At 38.2% G+C, this 18356-nt stretch overlaps 3 protein-coding genes across 3 annotated transcripts; 2 read left to right on the top strand and 1 right to left on the bottom strand.

Annotated features, from left to right (window-relative positions):
- Positions 1-4240: 4240 nt before the first annotated feature.
- LOC113684651 (matrix metalloproteinase-25) lies at positions 4241-8499 on the top strand. Its single transcript, XM_027202041.2, has 5 exons — positions 4241-4943; positions 6015-6269; positions 6612-7083; positions 7263-7521; positions 7670-8499. Exons 1-5 carry the CDS (start codon positions 4812-4814, stop codon positions 8148-8150), a joined length of 1599 nt encoding a protein of 532 aa, XP_027057842.2. The 5' UTR covers positions 4241-4811; the 3' UTR covers positions 8151-8499.
- Positions 8500-9497: 998 nt separating this feature from the next.
- LOC113684649 (zinc finger protein-like 1 homolog) lies at positions 9498-15601 on the top strand. The gene is made up of 8 exons (XM_027202040.2): positions 9498-9744; positions 10393-10504; positions 11400-11488; positions 11840-11944; positions 12067-12136; positions 13010-13234; positions 14191-14308; positions 14909-15601. Exons 1-8 carry the CDS (start codon positions 9643-9645, stop codon positions 15117-15119), a joined length of 1032 nt encoding a protein of 343 aa, XP_027057841.2. The 5' UTR covers positions 9498-9642; the 3' UTR covers positions 15120-15601.
- Positions 14908-18251, bottom strand: LOC113684647 (uncharacterized). The gene is made up of 4 exons (XM_089213381.1): positions 17889-18251; positions 17376-17475; positions 16729-16850; positions 14908-16331 (listed from the first exon to the last, which is right to left on the bottom strand). Exons 1-3 carry the CDS (start codon positions 17928-17930, stop codon positions 16762-16764), a joined length of 231 nt encoding a protein of 76 aa, XP_089069507.1. The 5' UTR covers positions 17931-18251; the 3' UTR covers positions 14908-16331; positions 16729-16761.
- Positions 18252-18356: the final 105 nt, after the last annotated feature.

The raw sequence follows: 18356 nt of genomic DNA, 5'->3' as shown, positions 1-18356 counted from the left end.
AAACTCAGTTAGTTGGGTGTGATAAGATTTTCCGCAAAGTTTCTAAGGTTATTCTGGCTATATTTAAATGAAGACGAAATCTGTTCATTATACGACGAAAACTGAAGAATTTATTGTGAATTTCCCTCATTCTGGAACATTATAGACTACCGGATATAATTGTCCTTAAACTTGATATTACGCGTACAGTCTTGCAAAGTGTGGTTCCCCGCCAATATTATCGTCACTGACCTCCAATATTCGTCAATAAGTGTCGCCAGGTCAGGGTAAATAAACTTTGGTTGAATATCATGGACCAAGAAATGAGAAACTTGATATTTATCACGCGTGGGCCTTGAAAAACGCTAGATGTACTTTCGACATTTTCGAAACTTGGCAAGGGTAAATGAGCTTGACCGTTAATTACGTGCATTCAGTGGAATGAAGTGTCGATGAATCGAATCAATCTTTAGACCGGCTGATCTAGATAAGACCATATATTAAGGATAATAGCCCGCACTACCGAAAACGTGTCTAAGATTTTGAGCATAAAGGGAAAAAAGCAGAAAGACAAACTCGGAAAACAAAGCCGATATAGATGACATTTAATTGGTGCTTTACCTTTCCCCATCATCTTAAACTGGATTGATTTGACAATCAATGAATCGCTCTAATTGAATACTAAGTCTCTTAACCTTCCCTGGTTTTTGTTTTACAGCTTTTCTCTTGGTAGGAAGGTAATGCGAGGCCCTTGAACTTTCTTTACTCTCAATATTTAAGTCGATGTAAAGATTCAACTGGCTAAGTTGAACAGTTCTCACAGAGAAACGTTAAAAAGGCATGTCGGTCTTGTAAACGGAACCCGTGACTTAATTTCTCCGCAATTTGATCAGGTTCTCGAAAGTATAACTATCGAGATTACTTAAGCTTTCCGAGTTCCTTCAGTGCGTTCAAGCGCCTTCCTTACAACAGTAACAACTAAAAAAGGAATTTTGTCGATAACTTACAAGATTTTCTGTGGCAAAGTAACGGAAAACCACTATAAGTGGGAGGTGTACCCTATGTCTCTGTTAAAGTGAACTGATCGAGCCTTATATGGTAGCGAAAACACCCACTGTTCGCAAGCGTTACGAACAACAAACCATGACCATAAACCCCCGAAGTTAGCAAAGTTATTGAACGAGAAACCGCTATTTCCCTGAAATGTTGTTAACTGTTCTAGAGTTTCCGGTTTTTGATATAACAGTGTCAGTAATTCATGACTTTAATTTTTCTTTCAATAATTCTCGTGTTCATGGCATTCTCAGCGGAGAGCTGAAAACTGCCAAAGTCATCAGCAGGTTTCCTAATTATTCACCGTGGTTCCAGCGCTATTTCACACCAGTTTCTAAATATTTTAGTATCGGATAACGATCTCAAAGCTAAGCACAACGTTAAGATTGATCATTACTTAGAATTGAGACAGTCGGTCAGGGAAGTCAATATTTCAAATTCAGTATCGTCGATACACGGCCTCGAGCCGGAGAAAACGTTAAATTTGATTTAATGCAAATTTCGGGAATTTTCTGTAAAGTTTCGAGCCCCTTCATCAGAACGGTTTACATGTCCGAAGCCTGAAAGCAAATAGTTTTAAAAGTTGTCACGTCTTCCTGTTTTTCAATTTAAGAGAGTTGATTCAGTTTTCATCGCCAAGGACCTCCTACAACGGTAATTTTCAACAAGCAGTTGATTTCTGATAGAAATTTCAGCCTTGAATGTAAATACTAGGGCTTTTCCGTGTCAGACGACCTTCACTATGTCAAAAGTGTTCTATTAAATACGGTTTTTTTTTTTTACATTTGCGGCAGCTTATCAGTGCCAACTTGAAAAGAAATCTACCAAGTACTTTCCTTGCCCTATCAGTTTTTTTCAAAATTTAATCGCATTAAACTATAAACAAACAGGATTAAAATAAACAGAAAATGAATAACCACATGGACAGTTAAAGTACATGAACATATGGGCATTTACAGTTTTAAAGGATGATCAGCTGGGTTGGGAGAATGTTAAATTCCGAAAACAGCTACCACAAATGTGAAAATGTCTCAAAATAGAATAAGAGAGGTGACAAATTTTGGGCTTGGTCAGTTAAACAAAGAAAATTCATTTTGTCCGAAGCATGGGGGCAAAGAGAATCTAATCAAGCATGACAAATTCTAATCTCCCACCCACGACGAGAATTGGGTCGCGAAATCCGAATGCCTACCTTTTGTTTAGGGATACTAAGATTATTTGTCTTCCCTTCGCAACAAAATAAATAACACCTTTCTTTAAAATTAAAGTTTCAAATTATGACATTCAAATTATTTAATTCCTTTGGAAGACGTAACGATCAATTTATGGGAGGAAAACTTCCCACGTGTTGTGTCAGCAGAATTCGTGGTGATGTATTCAAACCAACGAAAAGAACTAATTTTGTCACTTTCCTCATTTAAATGTAAAATTGCTATGATGACCTTATTTCTTGAAAATTAGTTGATATAAACCGGGTAAATATTCAAAATTAAAGTCCCACAAGACCAATTCTGTAAATTCATCCAAGATAATTCCATAAATTCAATAACAAAATTCTTAAAAAACCACATATCGTACTTAACGATGATCGTGTTGCGGTCGGACAACGTACTCCGCCATTTCCGAGAGGGTTTGTTTGGTGAAGATTAATCAGTCTCAACAAGAGCGAGATTGGTATGCGGTCCGATAACTTTCAATTAGTTCGTGTCAATAGCCTATTGAACGTGATTGAGACCAAGAATGCCATTTTACAGGAATTTTATCAATGCTAGTAAGCAATGTATCGAACGTGATCCAGTATTGTATTTTGTATATTGTTGATCAGTTTACAAAAGCATGATTTCAAAAATTATTTTAATTTTTTGTTTTCACACTAGGTGAACGTGTTCCATCCGGAAATGATATGAACACTTAGACTAAATGACACATGCATTTCGGAATTATATGGCTTCCAGAGAGACCCCTACTACTGGTCACGGTTTAACTGCGGTGACTGCTTAAGAGACACAACTCCAAAGATCATGATTATTAAAAATTATATTCACATGGTTGGATATCTGTGCATAAGCACCGCACGTACTGTATCAGTTAAACCAGATGCCATGGCTATAACATAATTAATCAAAGCTTTCTTTAAAAAAATTATGTGGCTAATCGATCAGCCAAAGGTTAATAACCTTTTTGTTTTGACTGAGTTTTCTTTTGACCCAAATCTCATCACCGTAATCGCCGCAGCAAATTAATAGAAACAGTGGAATTGAAGAACTTAGCAAAACAACAGCAGCCAAAATACTTGTGATACGCGCGTTAATGGTCGTATCCCAGCGCTCTGATCAAGGCAATCTGAATTTGTCTCTGCTCAATCTTAAAAAAAAGAAATGTTTAACATGGAATATTATCCAGCAGTGATATCTTACAATGATCGTTATGATATACTTATATTGGACTCGTAACTTGAGTTAAAGAAACTGACAGAGGAAATAACGTCGTAGATCATAATCTTTACCCCATATCACGTACGTACAAGTTTTCCGTGCAGCCTTGTTTATCAACGCTAACTTTTAAAATCTCATAAAATTACACGGTGCATTGAGTAAAATGAAAACTTAAATTTTGACTCGTGCATTAAGTCTGGAAATATCGAGAAAGTGCTAAGCGATATTAGGGTCGAACTATTATTAATCAGCAGCGGGCCTTTCTCGCGATGCAAGAGAATTTGAACTTGGGTATCATGAAATGAAGGGTGATTAGTAAACAGTAATTCTGTCTCTAAACCCCTTTACTTGAGCTAAACGGATTGAACTCAGGTCACGCTTAACCAGGTCAACTTGATGACATGCAAAACATGTTGCGTAATAACGTGACACGTTCTCGCCAAACCTCGCGAGCGGGTGGGCAGTATATTCAAGCGCATAAAAGCGCATTTTTCCAGCTCCTACCTTAAACTCATCTTGGCTTTCCTTTAATGGAAATTTGATGGAAACAAAACTGAATTTGCTAACTCACTTAAGCAAACTTAACCTTTCTAGGAGGTTGAGCCCGACTTGTCTAGACCAAACAATAAAGACAATTACAACTTGAACAAAGACAATGAAATTTTTGCACTCCTTATGCCCGACGTCATGCAAATGTAAACAAAAAGCAAAAGTATGGTATGCAAAGTTGATAAAAAAAAGTCTCAGCTCTTGACGGTTTGTTATGACTTGCTGAGTTATGTTGACGAATGAGAAGCACAGGCATGTGGTCAGCCAAGGTGACTTTTCGATTACCAGATGTTTTCGTAACCTGGCAATAAAGTCCTCCGCTTGAACACCTGATTGATTTCCATGAAACCAGTTGGTTTTCAAAAAGCCAAGAGGATTTTTCCCGTCTTATTTCGATTTGATTTTATATTTTTATCACTTATTATTATTGGTAAGTTATCAAGATTTGTTTCTTAAAAAGAAAAGTTGTTTTTAAGGACTTCTTAGTACCATGTCCTTAAAAAGCGATGCGGATTTCTGATTGGAATAAACTTGGACGAAGCAGCTTTCTTGGAATGAACCAGGAAAGACAACACACGCGTGCGGCTTACGGCACGGAATTCCGCTGTCCGCCCCTGTGACGTCATAAGGACGTCAGAAGGGGGCAATCATCACAGGGGTTTAAACGTATAAAAACCGAGCGAAAGCGAAGTGTTTTCACAGTTGTTTGAAGATATCAAGCTAAAACCAGCTAGAAACAGCAAATCGATCAGAACCGAAGGTACTTAACTGATCGGAACTTTACCACCTTGGATAATGGAAGTAAGAATTTCGCTAATAGTTGTAATAGCGGCCGTGAGTGGCTTCGTGACCTCTGCAAATGGAAAGCCGATTGCTTCAGTGTCGGTTGACCCTGAATTACAACCTGCGAGAGAGTCAGAACTCTTGGTAAGTGAATGAATATGTTTATCTTAAATTCAATTATTCCCCTTGAAAAGATGTATGATTTCGAATCGATCTGAACTGATTTCGTTCGATTAGATATACAATCTACAATGCTCTGTTTGTATAGTTATACTAGCGTAAAGTTGCCTTTGGTAAAAATTTCCGGCACAGCAGATATCATTATTTCTGAGCACAGTTGGCGTGTTTATTCTGCTCAGATGTGCTTCTTTTAAAATTATCGAAACAGTAGTGTGCGTCAGTGAAGTTAACATTTCGCTTTAGAAAATGTTTTCTCAGCTCAACGACCCGTGAAAAATTACATTGTGAATGAAGTGGATGACAGCTTCAATTCATTGATCAATCATCAGTGAAGTACATACCGCAGCCAGGATTAATTGAATGACTTCTTTCCAACAGTTCTATTCGAGTCCTCACGGAATTATTAAATTTGCTCTTCGATCTCGCTTCCACAACTTTTCAACTTAAAATCAAAGAAGCTTTCCACATTCAATGGGAGAAACTTTCACCTAATCATCAACTTTATCATGTTGATTTAAAACTTTCCTTGTAAATGCATGCATTGCTCTGTTGCTATTGTTTGTTTTGTCCAATCAGAATTTTGTTACACACTTAAATTCAACTTTGTATTATTCAGAACTAGAGATGGCAGAAGAACTGTCGAAACATGTTTTGAAAAAGTGTCGTTCATTTTCTTAAACTCTAAAACTAGGAGTACAGTCGAGCTTGGAAAGCTTAGAAGCATAAAGAATGCCTTTGTGTTAAAAGCTACCTTCTGTAAATTTAAGTTAATGTTTTTTTTTGCTTTTTTTGACCGGATTTAATGACTTCACCATCACACCTGCTGAAATAATACATGCTTTTTCTTGGAGACTAAATTACGGGCGGTTGGTCAATATGAGAAATTGGCCACTCGATCGCAGCCCTAAAGCCCACTTAAAAAACCGAATAATCATATGTAAGAATGGTTTTTCCTTTGCTCGGTCGCTCAACGGTATTGTATCTGAATCGCGAAACAACGCACACTAACTCTCCAAGTGTTTTCTTTGTTGATAGGATTATCTCATTAAGTATGGCTACCTCAGCAGCCCCAATCACAGAATCGGAAAAGTGACCACAATGGAAGACTTCAGAGCGGCCGTTAAGAAAATGCAGCGTTTTGCTGGTTACGAGGAGACTGGCGACATCTCCGACCCTAGGACATTAGCGCTTGTGAAACGAAAGAGATGTGGATTGGCAGACTTAGGACCGTCGGACAACGCGAAGAGAAAAAGGCGATGGGCTCATCAAGGAACATCTTGGAAGAAAAACGTAAGTTATTTTCTAGAAGCTTTGTTTCAGCCCTTCGCGAGTATTTCCAGCGTAGGTGGTTTCGGTGACTTCAACGCGGATTTTTCTAGTCTTAATGCTCTTTTTAACTGTAGGAATTTGATTTAACATAGAATGGACCAGATTCGGTTTAAATGATGGTTCAAGCCGACTTGAGAGCGGTTTGTTGGAGTAGTGTTGGGGCACGCCTTACGATGCGCGTAGCGAGCAAGGAGGGTGATCCTCGCGAGTGAAGGGATGGACGCGCGAGGAGAGAACTTTAAAGTGCTCGCCGTTTTGGAATCAAGCAGTCAATTAATGGATCGATTATCCTTCTTTTAACAGTTTCTTACTTACCGGCTCGAAAATCATACACCAGACATCGCCAAAGAAGACGTAGACAAAACAATTGCTAAAGCCATTGAAATGTGGTCGAACGCGAGTGGTCTAACAATCAAGCGTGAAGACGACCCTGAGGCGACACCTGATATAAAATTAAGTTTTGTGGAAGGTTTCCATGGCGACACCCGGCCAGCCGATGGGCCTGGGGGGGAGCTTGCTCATGCGTTCTTTCCTCTGGGAGGAAAGGGAGAAGAAGATCTCGCTGGCGATGTTCATTTTGATGATGAAGACAAGTTTGCTATCAACGGTGGTGCTGGAGTCGACTTGCTGTGGCTCTCCGTGCATGAACTGGGTCATAGTCTAGGACTGGATCACACTTATCATCCCGCATCTGTCATGTTTGCTTATTATCCGGGATACGTGGAGGAGCTGAAACTAGACAGTGATGACGTAGCTGGAATCCAGGCTCTTTACGGTAAGAAAGAAATAACATCCAAAACTTTCCTCAAAACTTTTAATGCTCTGAACAATTTTACGATAAGGCTTTATTTTCCTCTGGAAGTGAACTATCTGTTATTTCTATAAATAAGCAATGAAGTTCCCTCATCGGATATTCGACCTCATCTTAATTATTTCGCCTTTATTTTTCCACAGGTCTTCCAGATGTGGTCGCGCCTCAACCAGACCCAACGCCTAAGACTTGCAGTGACGTCAAACTTGATGCCATGGTAACTACAGCTGATAAGAAAACCTACGCCTTCAATGGCCAACATTTCTGGGAAATCAGAGACACGGGTGGTGCCTCTGGCCCTCATGAAATCAAAGCTCATTGGCCCGATCTGGAAGAAAACATCGATGCAGCTTACACAGCGCAAGAACCCTTTGGACACACCATTTTCCTCAAGGATTCTAGGTAATTACTCCGAAACGTTTTTTGAACTTATTTAACTGTTTGTGTTCTGGTTTCTGTCAAGAGCATATGTATAACATCTATAATACTCCGAAAGTTTACGCTGGACAATCTAATTGGTCTGTTGTTTTTTCTACCATTATTTTATTAGATTCTGGGTATACCGCAACAAAGAATATATCCATGGTCCGGCCCAAATCTCGCAACTTAATCTTCCCGATGAGCTTGCCAATGTGGACGCTGCATTCCAGTGGGTACGAAATGGAAAAATCTACTTCTTTAAGGGCTCAAGGTACTGGAGATTTACCAGCACATCTAGTAATCTACAAATGGATGCTGGATACCCCAGGGATATATCTGTGTGGAGAGGGGTTCCCTACGATATCAATGCGGTATTCCAATGGAAGAACGGCAGGTCATATTTCTTCAAAGGAAACAAATACTACGCTTACGACGATGCAAGAGTGCAGCTCCTGGAGGATAATGAGAACCCTTATCCCAGAGATGTAGCGTCTAACTGGATGGGATGTGTCCGACCGGAAGTCAAAATTAGACCAGTGGGGGCTGCTTTTGGTCTGGTGCCAAATGTACTCCTCTTCATGGCATCTTTACTCATAACATGGTTGTTTTAAGTCAAACGCCCTAGAATTAAATTTAAAAAAGAGACGAGCCTTAATTTAAAATTGAACACTACTTTGGCACGCGTCGAAGTAAAGATGGCAGAACTCATGAAAGGAGTCATAAATAGAGGCAGAAAAGGAATTCAACTATTACAAAGTTTGTTTATATAAATAGTACAATGTACAGTTATATGTTAGTTCCTAATGGAACAATTTCAGTTTTAAGCCTTTCAAACCAAAATATTTATTTAAGTTATTGTTGTGAATATAATTTATTTGATGCAAAAGTTCATGTCGAGACAAAAGTTCATTAAGAGCTGATAAAGTTCAAACAAAATAAACATTGAAGTTTTTAAAAATATGCCCATGAGTGTTTGTACATTCTTCATGTTGCGAGTACTTTTGGGAAGGAATAACTCATTACTGGTCATCAGTATACAGTGATTTTCAAATGAGCAATCCCCATCAATCTTTTTCGATTCCTATCGCCCGACCAATTAAGGTTTTTTCATGATAAAATTTACATGACCTCCCTCAGAGCCCCAAAGGCTCTGTAATAGGCATATGACACCCCCTCCTCCCTCGTTGGCATTCAGTTGTAGGCCAGTTTTATACTCTCCCCCCTCTTTACTCTGTTTGCGACGACTGACCCCCCTCCCCCCGTTTTCCCTGAAACAATGTGATCTCCCCCGCAAGTCCTCCTGTCTAAAAGCTTACAGTGTTGTTCAGGACTTATCTTGAATACAAATCGTTGATACCTGGGTTTTTAGCCTATATGTTGTAACGGAAACGTTTGGGTCAAGAAAACAGTTAGACTTTGTCTGAACTAAGGCTCCCGGTTGTCAATTAATTCACTTTTTTCACTTTTCTCCTTTTTCTTCCCGATTATTTGACCCTCTTTCATCAAGAATGGGGGTCAAACACTCACTCTATTGAGTTTAATCTTCCTTAACTCTTCTTTCCCGAACAGCAGCCGGCAATCGAGCCTATGGTCATTAGCAACAACTCTCTATTTGTACTGTGTATTTAAGTTTTTTTTGTTCATTTTATAGTTACGAGGAAAGGAGAAATTACTACTCCATCGAAATTTGCCGCTATCTGTCGCGCGAAATTTCAACTTGGTGTGGATGCCAGCGTACCTTAGATTGATATTTGCATTAAGAGGCTGGGCAGGTCTAGGAAAGTTACTTTTCGCCATTTTACCGAAGGCCACCCGATCTATCTTTATAATTCAGAGGTTTATCATCAATAGATTGTTTTTTCGCCGTAGCTGATAAAAATGGTTTTTGTTTTCTTGAAATATAAGGCATGTAGGCATTTCCGCTAAAATCATCAACCGAAGAATCGTGGAACCGGTGCTGAAGTCATTTTGTAAGGCTAGGTTACATAGCACAGGTATGGCAATGGCGACGTGGCAAGCGAAAAGATAGAAATTTTTGGAAAATTCGTCCAAAATATTGTCGTTTTAGGATTCATGTGAAATTCTTACTGACGTAAAGTTGTCATGGGTTTATGTAAATGCCCCAAGAAGAAGGTTACCACCCAATTTTGCTTCGAACATCGCGTGAATGTTTGTGAACACTGTCTTGTTTCAAGTCACCCTAGGGTAAGAAACAAGATGCAATATAATGTTTTTAGTTCATATTCAGGAGGAATCATCAAAAATATGTAACGATGATGGGTATTTTAGGGATGATTTGTTTTTCGGTTGTGACATGCAATTGGTAAGAGATAACAAGCGGTTTATTTCCATTTAGAACCAGATAAATGTGATTGTTTTTGTTAAACTCGTTTAATTTGCTCTGCATGTGCCATCGACAGTTACGTTCTTGAATATGCATTACATCTATGTACACTTCTGTTGGTAAGTTACAAAAAACAAAAAGGATTATGAATGAATTTTACAAGTTAGTTAAACTAAGTTTTGCCGACGTTGATTGTTAATAAGGTTTGGAAGACCCATAAGATTCCCAAAACCTCAGAAGACAGAGCCACCTTAAAACATCTCTTCGAGCATCAGACATTAAACTATCATGTGTTTCCTTGTTCTTGTAGCATTTCTATAATTTCTGTTTTTCCTCAAGCATAAGGCTGTCATTATTCCTCATTTTTGAAAACATACTAAGATAACATCAGTGGCCTTACAATCTGTAGTTTTCTTAATAATAATATACTTTACTTCTTTGTGATAGCTCTAGCATACTTATTGGAATTATATCTTATTTCTTCTTTTTTTTTTTGTTACATGATCAAGTGTATTGTGAAGTCATATCTACACTGGCTCCAGGACAGTGATTATAATCCGGTCTGTACTTTGTGTAATGGAAGTTTAGCTGAGGGAGAAGTTGTTCGATTAATTTGCTTTGGTGAGTAACCAAGATTTTGGTGTCTTTTTTATTCCATTTGTAAATATCATACCAAATGTAGAATACACCTAAATAATTTGCTCTTCTTGCTCTGATAAGCTAGTAGGATATTCCCTTTAGGAATCAATGGGGCCAATTTGATTTATTGTTTTGTTTGATTAAAACTTAAGACATGGCAACTCAGGTACATTGTTGTATCTTTCACACAAAGTACATGAATGTGCATTTGAATCCAAGAAAATGTGAAAGTTTCTGCTGGCAGAGGTAATTTTTCTCAAAAACTTGCTTTGATTTGTTATGTATTAAGTAAGTACAATTCTCAAGTGGACATGGATACACCTCTATGTTATCAGAGCTGTAGTGAAAGTTCCTTCTGCATATAAGGTACATTCTGATTTGTTTTCCCACAGTTAAATAATTTTGGCCTTCAGATAAAACAAGAAACTAACAGGTCCCTTGCCGTTGTACTGCTTATAAAGAATTTCCACTTGAAATTGCTTCCTGCCTAAGTGTGATTTGGTTATGCCCTCCTTGATGCTAAGTGGGCCCTACTTCAAACTGAGCCATAAAGCTACATGTTGGGAGGAAGACAAATTCTTGGAGGTTCTTTGTTTCTTTAAAGGGTTTCGCTCACCCTTAAAATAGAAAGTCAAATATTGACTTGCAGGTGATTTGCAAGTTACAAAATGATCACTTATGGTAAACAACAACAAAAGAAAAATTAGAATTTGCTTCTTACCCAACTTGTGGCTTCATACTGCAGTTGGTAGTATCTCCTGACTGGTATCGAGGAGGCACTGACTCAATTCCCTTCAGACTGAGAGCCAAGTATGTTTGTGTCGTTTAGTTTGTGGATATCTTTTTCCAGTGTTTCAGTCTATGCATTTCTCCCTAGATGTATTCCACTGGGCTTGTCTTAACAGCTATGCTGCAAGCCTTCCAACAAACACTGCTCCAGCTGGTTACTCTTGTCCCAACTGCAAGGTGCGTCATGTGTAACAATAATCAAATCTTAATTATGAAGGAGTAGATGCAGATTCTTCTCTCCTTCATTGGTAACACTATGTAAATGTAAATTTGCAAGAAGCAACTCTCAAAGAATCTCAGTGATATGCTGTCTCATATCAAAAAGCAGCATTTACTCTCAGCCAAATGAACAATATAAAATCTCCTGAAACCAGAAACAAGAAGGGTTGCATAACCTTGCATTTACCAAGGCAACAAAGCTGTTTCAATACCCACAAAGAGTTCAACTTACAAAGTTTTCTCTGGCTTTTTTCTCAGTGAACCATAGATGCAATTTTGTTTGAATAAACTGTGACTTTTCTTCTGCAGTCAACAGTGTTTCCTCCTGAGAATCAAATTTCTCCTGTTGCTGACCAGTTGAGACAGATGTTGGCCACTGCACCATGGGCCCGTGTTGGTCTTGGGCTTCCTGTGGTTGGTTCCTTGGTGTTTGTTGTCACTTTTTTTTGGTTCTTTTACCACTTGATATAAAAAATGATTGGAACCATTTGTCTGATATATTTTACTGATTCTCTTTTTGACTGTGAACTTGCCAGGTACCTTCCACCAGCTCAACAAGCACCACAGCCTCTGAAAGTATTGTGTCAAGACATGAAGCTGATATTGGTAAGTGTTATCAGCAATTGCATTGCTTAATTCAAGGAAATCTCTTCTTTCTCATTGTGTCAAAGTAGCATTCAAATAAGTATTTCTTTGCTTTCTGGAAAGTGTGAGGTCTTATCAAGAGATCTGCAAAGGGTTGAGCACTGATAATAATTCCCATATCAGCAAACCTCTCAAAGACTCATCTCAAATCTTCTCCTGGATAGGAGAATGAAGGTCAGCTCACAGGTGAAAAATTGTATAGATTGGGTACCTTTCAAAGCATGAGCATGTAACTGCCTGGTCATCATCTAACAAGCTATTAAGTAACTTTGTCATAGTTTTGATACAGGGTAACTCTTTTTTTTTTTTTTTTTGGTTTGAAAGCTTCCAAACCAGTTTCATGTTTTAAATTTTCCTCTGCATTTGTCAACAAAACTTAACACAAAGGAAAATTGAAATAAAAATGATGTGAAAATGTATACCACAAGGTATACTGGTACATATATGATGACAGTTAGTTAAGGTACCTGGCCAGGAGAAAATCAAATATCAAAATAACAGAATAGTAGCTTGTAATGGATGTTTCCATTCTCTGCATGCTATTTTGTTTTCATGCACACAATTCTTGACTGAATGAATTGTTAGTTGTCAGGTAAGTTCCATGGGCCAGGTTGTTCAAAATGATTTGAGTGCTACTGAATGTTGAGCATGGACAGGTCAGATGTATTTAACAGCAAAACCTTTAGTAGTGCCTTACCATAATCTTAACTTTTAGAAATCTTTCTCCTTCAGTCACCAGTAGTAACCATGTTCCCTGTATTACTTGATCCATTGTGCAGGGAAAAGATGTCAAATTTTTTTTAAAATTTATATACTGTACATATTTCTCATCAGTTGCTCAAATGTCAGACAGTCAGAGAATGGCACCCACTCATGAAAAAAAAGACCATACCCTAAACTCTGCTTCACATACAGCTAGTCAGTCACCTCCATACACCACCCCACTGAGTACTAAAACAGAGCTGCGATCAACCAGAGATCATTATGTAGTAGATGTGCGACAACAGAACACTATGGTACCACCCCCACAGCAGTCTTATGCACATGGTGACAAGCCCAGTGAGTTCAACTTTTTTTTCTTAATGTTATTATGATCTTTGTTGATGTAACAGAGGAAGTAGATGTAGCATAGTGCTCCAAGCTGCAGCTTTTTTGTTGCCATGGCATGTAAAACCATTTCAGCAGAAGTTACCAATTTGGTGAACTGCGTCTGGTGATCATTTTGTAAGCTGTTTTAAAATGTTTATTACCTGGTTTGTACTTTAAGCCAAGTGCTAAAGTGAGATAAATATTTGCAAATACCACTGTTGTTGCTCCCAGTGCCACCTTTTTCCCCTTGGTTGTCCAAATAATCAACCTTCTGATGCCATGTGGTTTACATTAGTATTGCAAACAGTAGGGCACAAAACAAATGTTTGCTACCTTAACTCTTAAACTCCTAGGAATAATTAACACTGAACTTCTTCCTTTTATATCCATACATTATTTGGCAAACAGGAAATGAGAATACTCAAAGTCATCAGGTAGAAGTTGTTATCTTGATCTAACACCAAATTCTCATAACTAATTTACAAGCAAATGTTTAGCAGCTAGAGGGGAGGATTAACAATCAAATCTTGGGAGTTATATTGAGTTACAGAAAAGGTTTCATCAGGAGTAAGAAATGATTTAAACTATTTTTACCAGGTTCGCACAGGTCCTGGAAAACCTTTTTATTTTGACATTTTCTAGGACTATTAAGTCCTGGAAAAAGACTATAGATCCTGGAAAGTCCAGGAAATCTGCTTAACTCAAGCAATAAAGTTTTCAGAATTTACGTTATAAGAAATTTATGTAGACCGTAAGGAGAATAAATTTTGAAATCTTGGGAATGAAAAGGGTTTATGGTGAAATTTGGAGTCCTTAAAAATCAACCTGAGTCCTGGAGAAGTCCTTGAAATTTGTTTTTGAAAAAGGGTAGGAACCCTGTTTTTAGTGACTCTGATGAGATAGGTAACGTTCCCACTGTTTTTCAGGCACAGTGTCAAGGAAGATATTCAACACGAAGGAGCCAGTAGACAGTATCCCGTATGATCATGATGAAAATAAATACCAAAGGAGAGGTGCCATCGATTGGTTCACGAGATGGTTTTGGTAAGCAACTTTAAAATTCTTCAAATGATCACACAATGAAAATGTTATACCGCAGCCAAAACATTCGTTCCAAGTTGACAAGGATAGTCTTACTACATGTTGGTTGGAAGGACTGGTAGTAGCAGTGAATTCAGCGCTCCAAGCTGGGAACTTTTTGGTCGCCATTTAGAGTAATAAAAAAATTTAGGCAGCTAAATTTACAAAGAAAGTCGCCCAGTTTGTCGGTCTGTGTTCGTTGGTCTTGAAGCCAGCTGTGATGTTTCCATATCTATCTTTGCATGGTCGAAAGTTTAATTGAGAGAACCATTTGCATGCAAGGCAATCAGTGCCTTGTCGTCGTCTTTTATATTAAGATGTGAAAAAGAAAAAAGATCGCGACTGATTGATAATTCTGGCGACTATGTTATGATAAAACATAGGATGTAAATGCTGCCTTTGAAAAGAGTTGCGCTTAGAGCCTTGGTGGCAGGCAATTATCGTGCCGTGAAGAAGAGTATGTAACTGCTTGTGATCTAATGTTATATGATTCAGAGTCAAGCTCCTAGTTCATGTATCAGCGCTTTAATGAATCGTTATCAATGTTATACTTTTGCTTTCCAGGTCTCGTCGACCCAAAAAGCCCGGACCTGAGGATCCAAACGCCTCCTTAAAACGAACCACAGTATTGCTGATCCTGTTTGTTCTGGCCTTCACTACTGTTGTGGTGCTTTTTACACGAGTTGGACGGGGAATGGCTGATAAGGACCCGTTTCTTGACCCGATGGCAAATCCCAACATAAGAGTTCAAGGTGGAAGGATAAAAAGCGCATAGGATGCAACTCTCATGTAAAAATAAATGGTCCTTAATCGTGTCCTGTTTAAGAACAGAGAAGAAACGCATGGTCTCTGCTCAAAGGACTCGTTAATAACCGTAAATTTAAGGCCGAGTTTTTAAACAATTAGAATGCGAATGATTTCAGTTTGAAATGCGCAAGTTGGCGTCCTGTAGGCAATAAATCCTGAAGGTGCATGTATGTTGTACATTTTTTACCCATGTTTGCAACGTGGAGGTGTTCCCGGCTTCATTTTGTGCGCGCACCGACTTCGAAGGCCGCTGTCGTCTCTGTCCTAGTCACTAGGAGGAGAGGTCCCAGGATGTTAGGAATTTACATATACCCAGAGAGGCTACCTTGTGTTACATTCCCTCTTCTCGTCCACTCTTATGACTCTCGAGTAGTATCGGGTAGAACAAATAATGAAGTACTTCTTAGTTAGAGCAAAAAAGTATGTGTGAAAATAAAATTATTAAAGATATATTGCCGTAAGGTATCATTAATTGTTAAGAAATGCAGTGAATTTGCTTTGATTGAAGCCAAGTTCGACAGAGTCGTTTTTAAATTTTACTCCGTAAATTCCCAGCTTGTAATTCCCCCTACAACAGAAATTGTGTAGTATTTATCCAGTTAAGAGTTGTTGAAAGTGTCTACCTTCCCGATCAGAGGGTAATAACTACAGTGTAAGTAATCTGAGAACAATTATTGTTTGATTGTGTTTGATGATCTTCAAAGAATGAAGGGAGAATTTCAGTACTTTTTTTCAGAAACTGCATGGTAAAAAACCCGCACACTCAAACATGTCTTTCTTTAAGTCACACTGATTAAGACTGACTCGTTTTTCAATAATTTTATTAAATATTAATTTCTAGCTATTAACATTCTTATTATGGACTCGAAACAGTATTACAAAATTCACGTGAATAAGTTGTTCAGCAGCCTATCGAAGAGCTGTCATCTTCGTGCTTTTTTATTTTTCAGTTCTTTAGATACTAAAGCTTCGCTGCCATTTTTCTAAACACTCGCCAATGCGTTTATGTTCACTGTAAGACAGAAACAAAGGTACTCCGATGTTGGCAGTCATCAACTTGTCTTCCGTCGCCCTTGCACTGGTCGACATGACTTCGCGTCTGATGTTTATTGGAAAACAATGTTCTTGTGTTCGGGGGTCGCCCATTTCCACAGAGAACAATTCCTAATTAGCCTAACACCTGAAAAATAAGCTTCGATTTGCAAGGTTCCTACTAACGCCGTATTTCCCTTTCTGCACTGTATTTCAGCTAATCAAATGTCATGGAAATTTTTAGCGACTAGACGAATATCTTTAGGTCAGAAATCTCGAAATGAGATGCTGAAAATGATACGGACGATAAAAAGCAACAGGTCATTTGAGAGATGCCTAATGCTTCTGTTTTAAAATGGGGCCAAATGCAATTCCTTGTCTTTGAAAATATATTTTTGATCTCGTGCAAGCAAAATTTCTTTTTACAAAAAATATTTTGTACTTGGCTTCATTTTGAAAGTGAACGAAGAACGCATAATTGGCTTGCGGCGTGTGTTTCTCGAAAAGAGGAGCACAAGGGGAAAATATAAGAAAACATCACTTACCTTAAAAGATGATCAATTTGCTACTTTCGCTTGTTACGTGGTAGTTGCCATCTCTTCTGGTCGAAATTCGAGGAAGACTAACTCAAGAAATATACGACAAACGAATAAACCCATATTAAAAGCTGAAAGAAAATAGAAAATTAAAAACATAAGGCTCATTTTCTGACAAGGAATGATGGGTCATCCAATTTATTTCGTTCTTTTAAGGTTTTTATTGGCTGTATCCTCTTACAATTAGATTTTACAAGATTCCAAGGTTCTAGCTCATCAGAAAAAAAAAAACTATCCGTACTCGTGAACAACAACTTCTCTCGAAGGCTCAAACTCAATTCTGGTTTATTGACTTTCCTGCCTAATCTTGGAATTGGAAATTTGGAAAGAGGTAGTGGGATGAGATAATCATTAACCGTACTGAGGAACAACTGCGTACCGTATATTCGGGCAAAAAAAACCACCCGGATTCCTGAATACCTATAACACCTGACCGGACCTGAAAAGCTGACGGAGTGTACAAAAATAATACTCTTCCGTGTTTTTCAAAAAGTCTCCTCCCAGAGAGAGAAAGAGAGAGGTTCTGTGTGTCCTCTTTCTCCTGGTCTCTCACGTGTGGCAATCTAATAGCATCCATGGCTGAAAAAGTTTCTTACCTACTAAAATTTGTCCTAATACCGTTCCAATGCTTTTCTCGGCTAGACTATTATAAACAAAACCCAGGATGGAGAGTGTAAAGGATACACAGTGGAGCAACTAGAAAGACAACGAGTGAAAGAAGAGGGTTTAACTGCCATGACCATTAGAAACTTGTATACCTGTCAGTCTTTTGACTAAGATTATTTAAGGATTTTTAGAAAGGCTGAATTGTAGAAAATAATTCAGTGACTCATTGAAACGATGCTTTCTTCAAGAGTCTTCGCGGTTCTTGACATCTGCTGAAAGATATCGGCGGCAAATCATCTTAAGCGGTATGCTTGCACGAACAGGTTCAATAATTTAGGATTTTATAACTGATTAAATCTCAGCTGATATTCCAGTAGCTTATGATTATACACGTAAGTATGTATATGTATATATACATATATACCTCACGCTCGCTGGGATTTTAAAAAGAAGTCGTATTTGTATGCTATACATACTCCGTCTTTACGCATCGTGATACTTACCAGGATCACAAAGGTGAACTCGTGAGTCGAGTTCTCAGGCATCTCCACGTCTATGATTGCAACAAAGTCGTTAACTAGGGCGCCAAAAAGAAGTGTAACCAAAAGTAATGATAACGAAGTATATAGCTCTTTTCGGTGAAGCGTAAATCCTCGGATGTTAAACTGCAAAATAAAGCAATCACAATCATAGATTCACGATTTGCCTCCTGATCGAAATTGAAAATTAAAATAATCTCACCACCATGGCACATCTTCACCTGCACCATTGAAAAGTCCAGTAAAGCAATGATATATTTGTTGTTGAACGAGATGATGGTTAATACTATTTTCATATGCGTTTTTAATTCAGCCGTGACGTCAAATAAGCGACGAGTCATCAATCTAAGAAGAACCAGAGATTGTCTTCATTCGCGCGTGCAGATGGGCATTTTTGAGTAGAATTTAAGGATTAAAAGAAGGAAGCTTTTT

Source organism: Pocillopora damicornis, chromosome 7, assembly GCF_964200805.1.
Source record: "Pocillopora damicornis chromosome 7, jaPocDami1.2, whole genome shotgun sequence".
Lineage (NCBI taxonomy): Eukaryota > Metazoa > Cnidaria > Anthozoa > Scleractinia > Pocilloporidae > Pocillopora > Pocillopora damicornis.
Note: the sequence above shows the minus strand (reverse complement) of the source record. Positions and strands in the feature narration are given on the sequence as shown.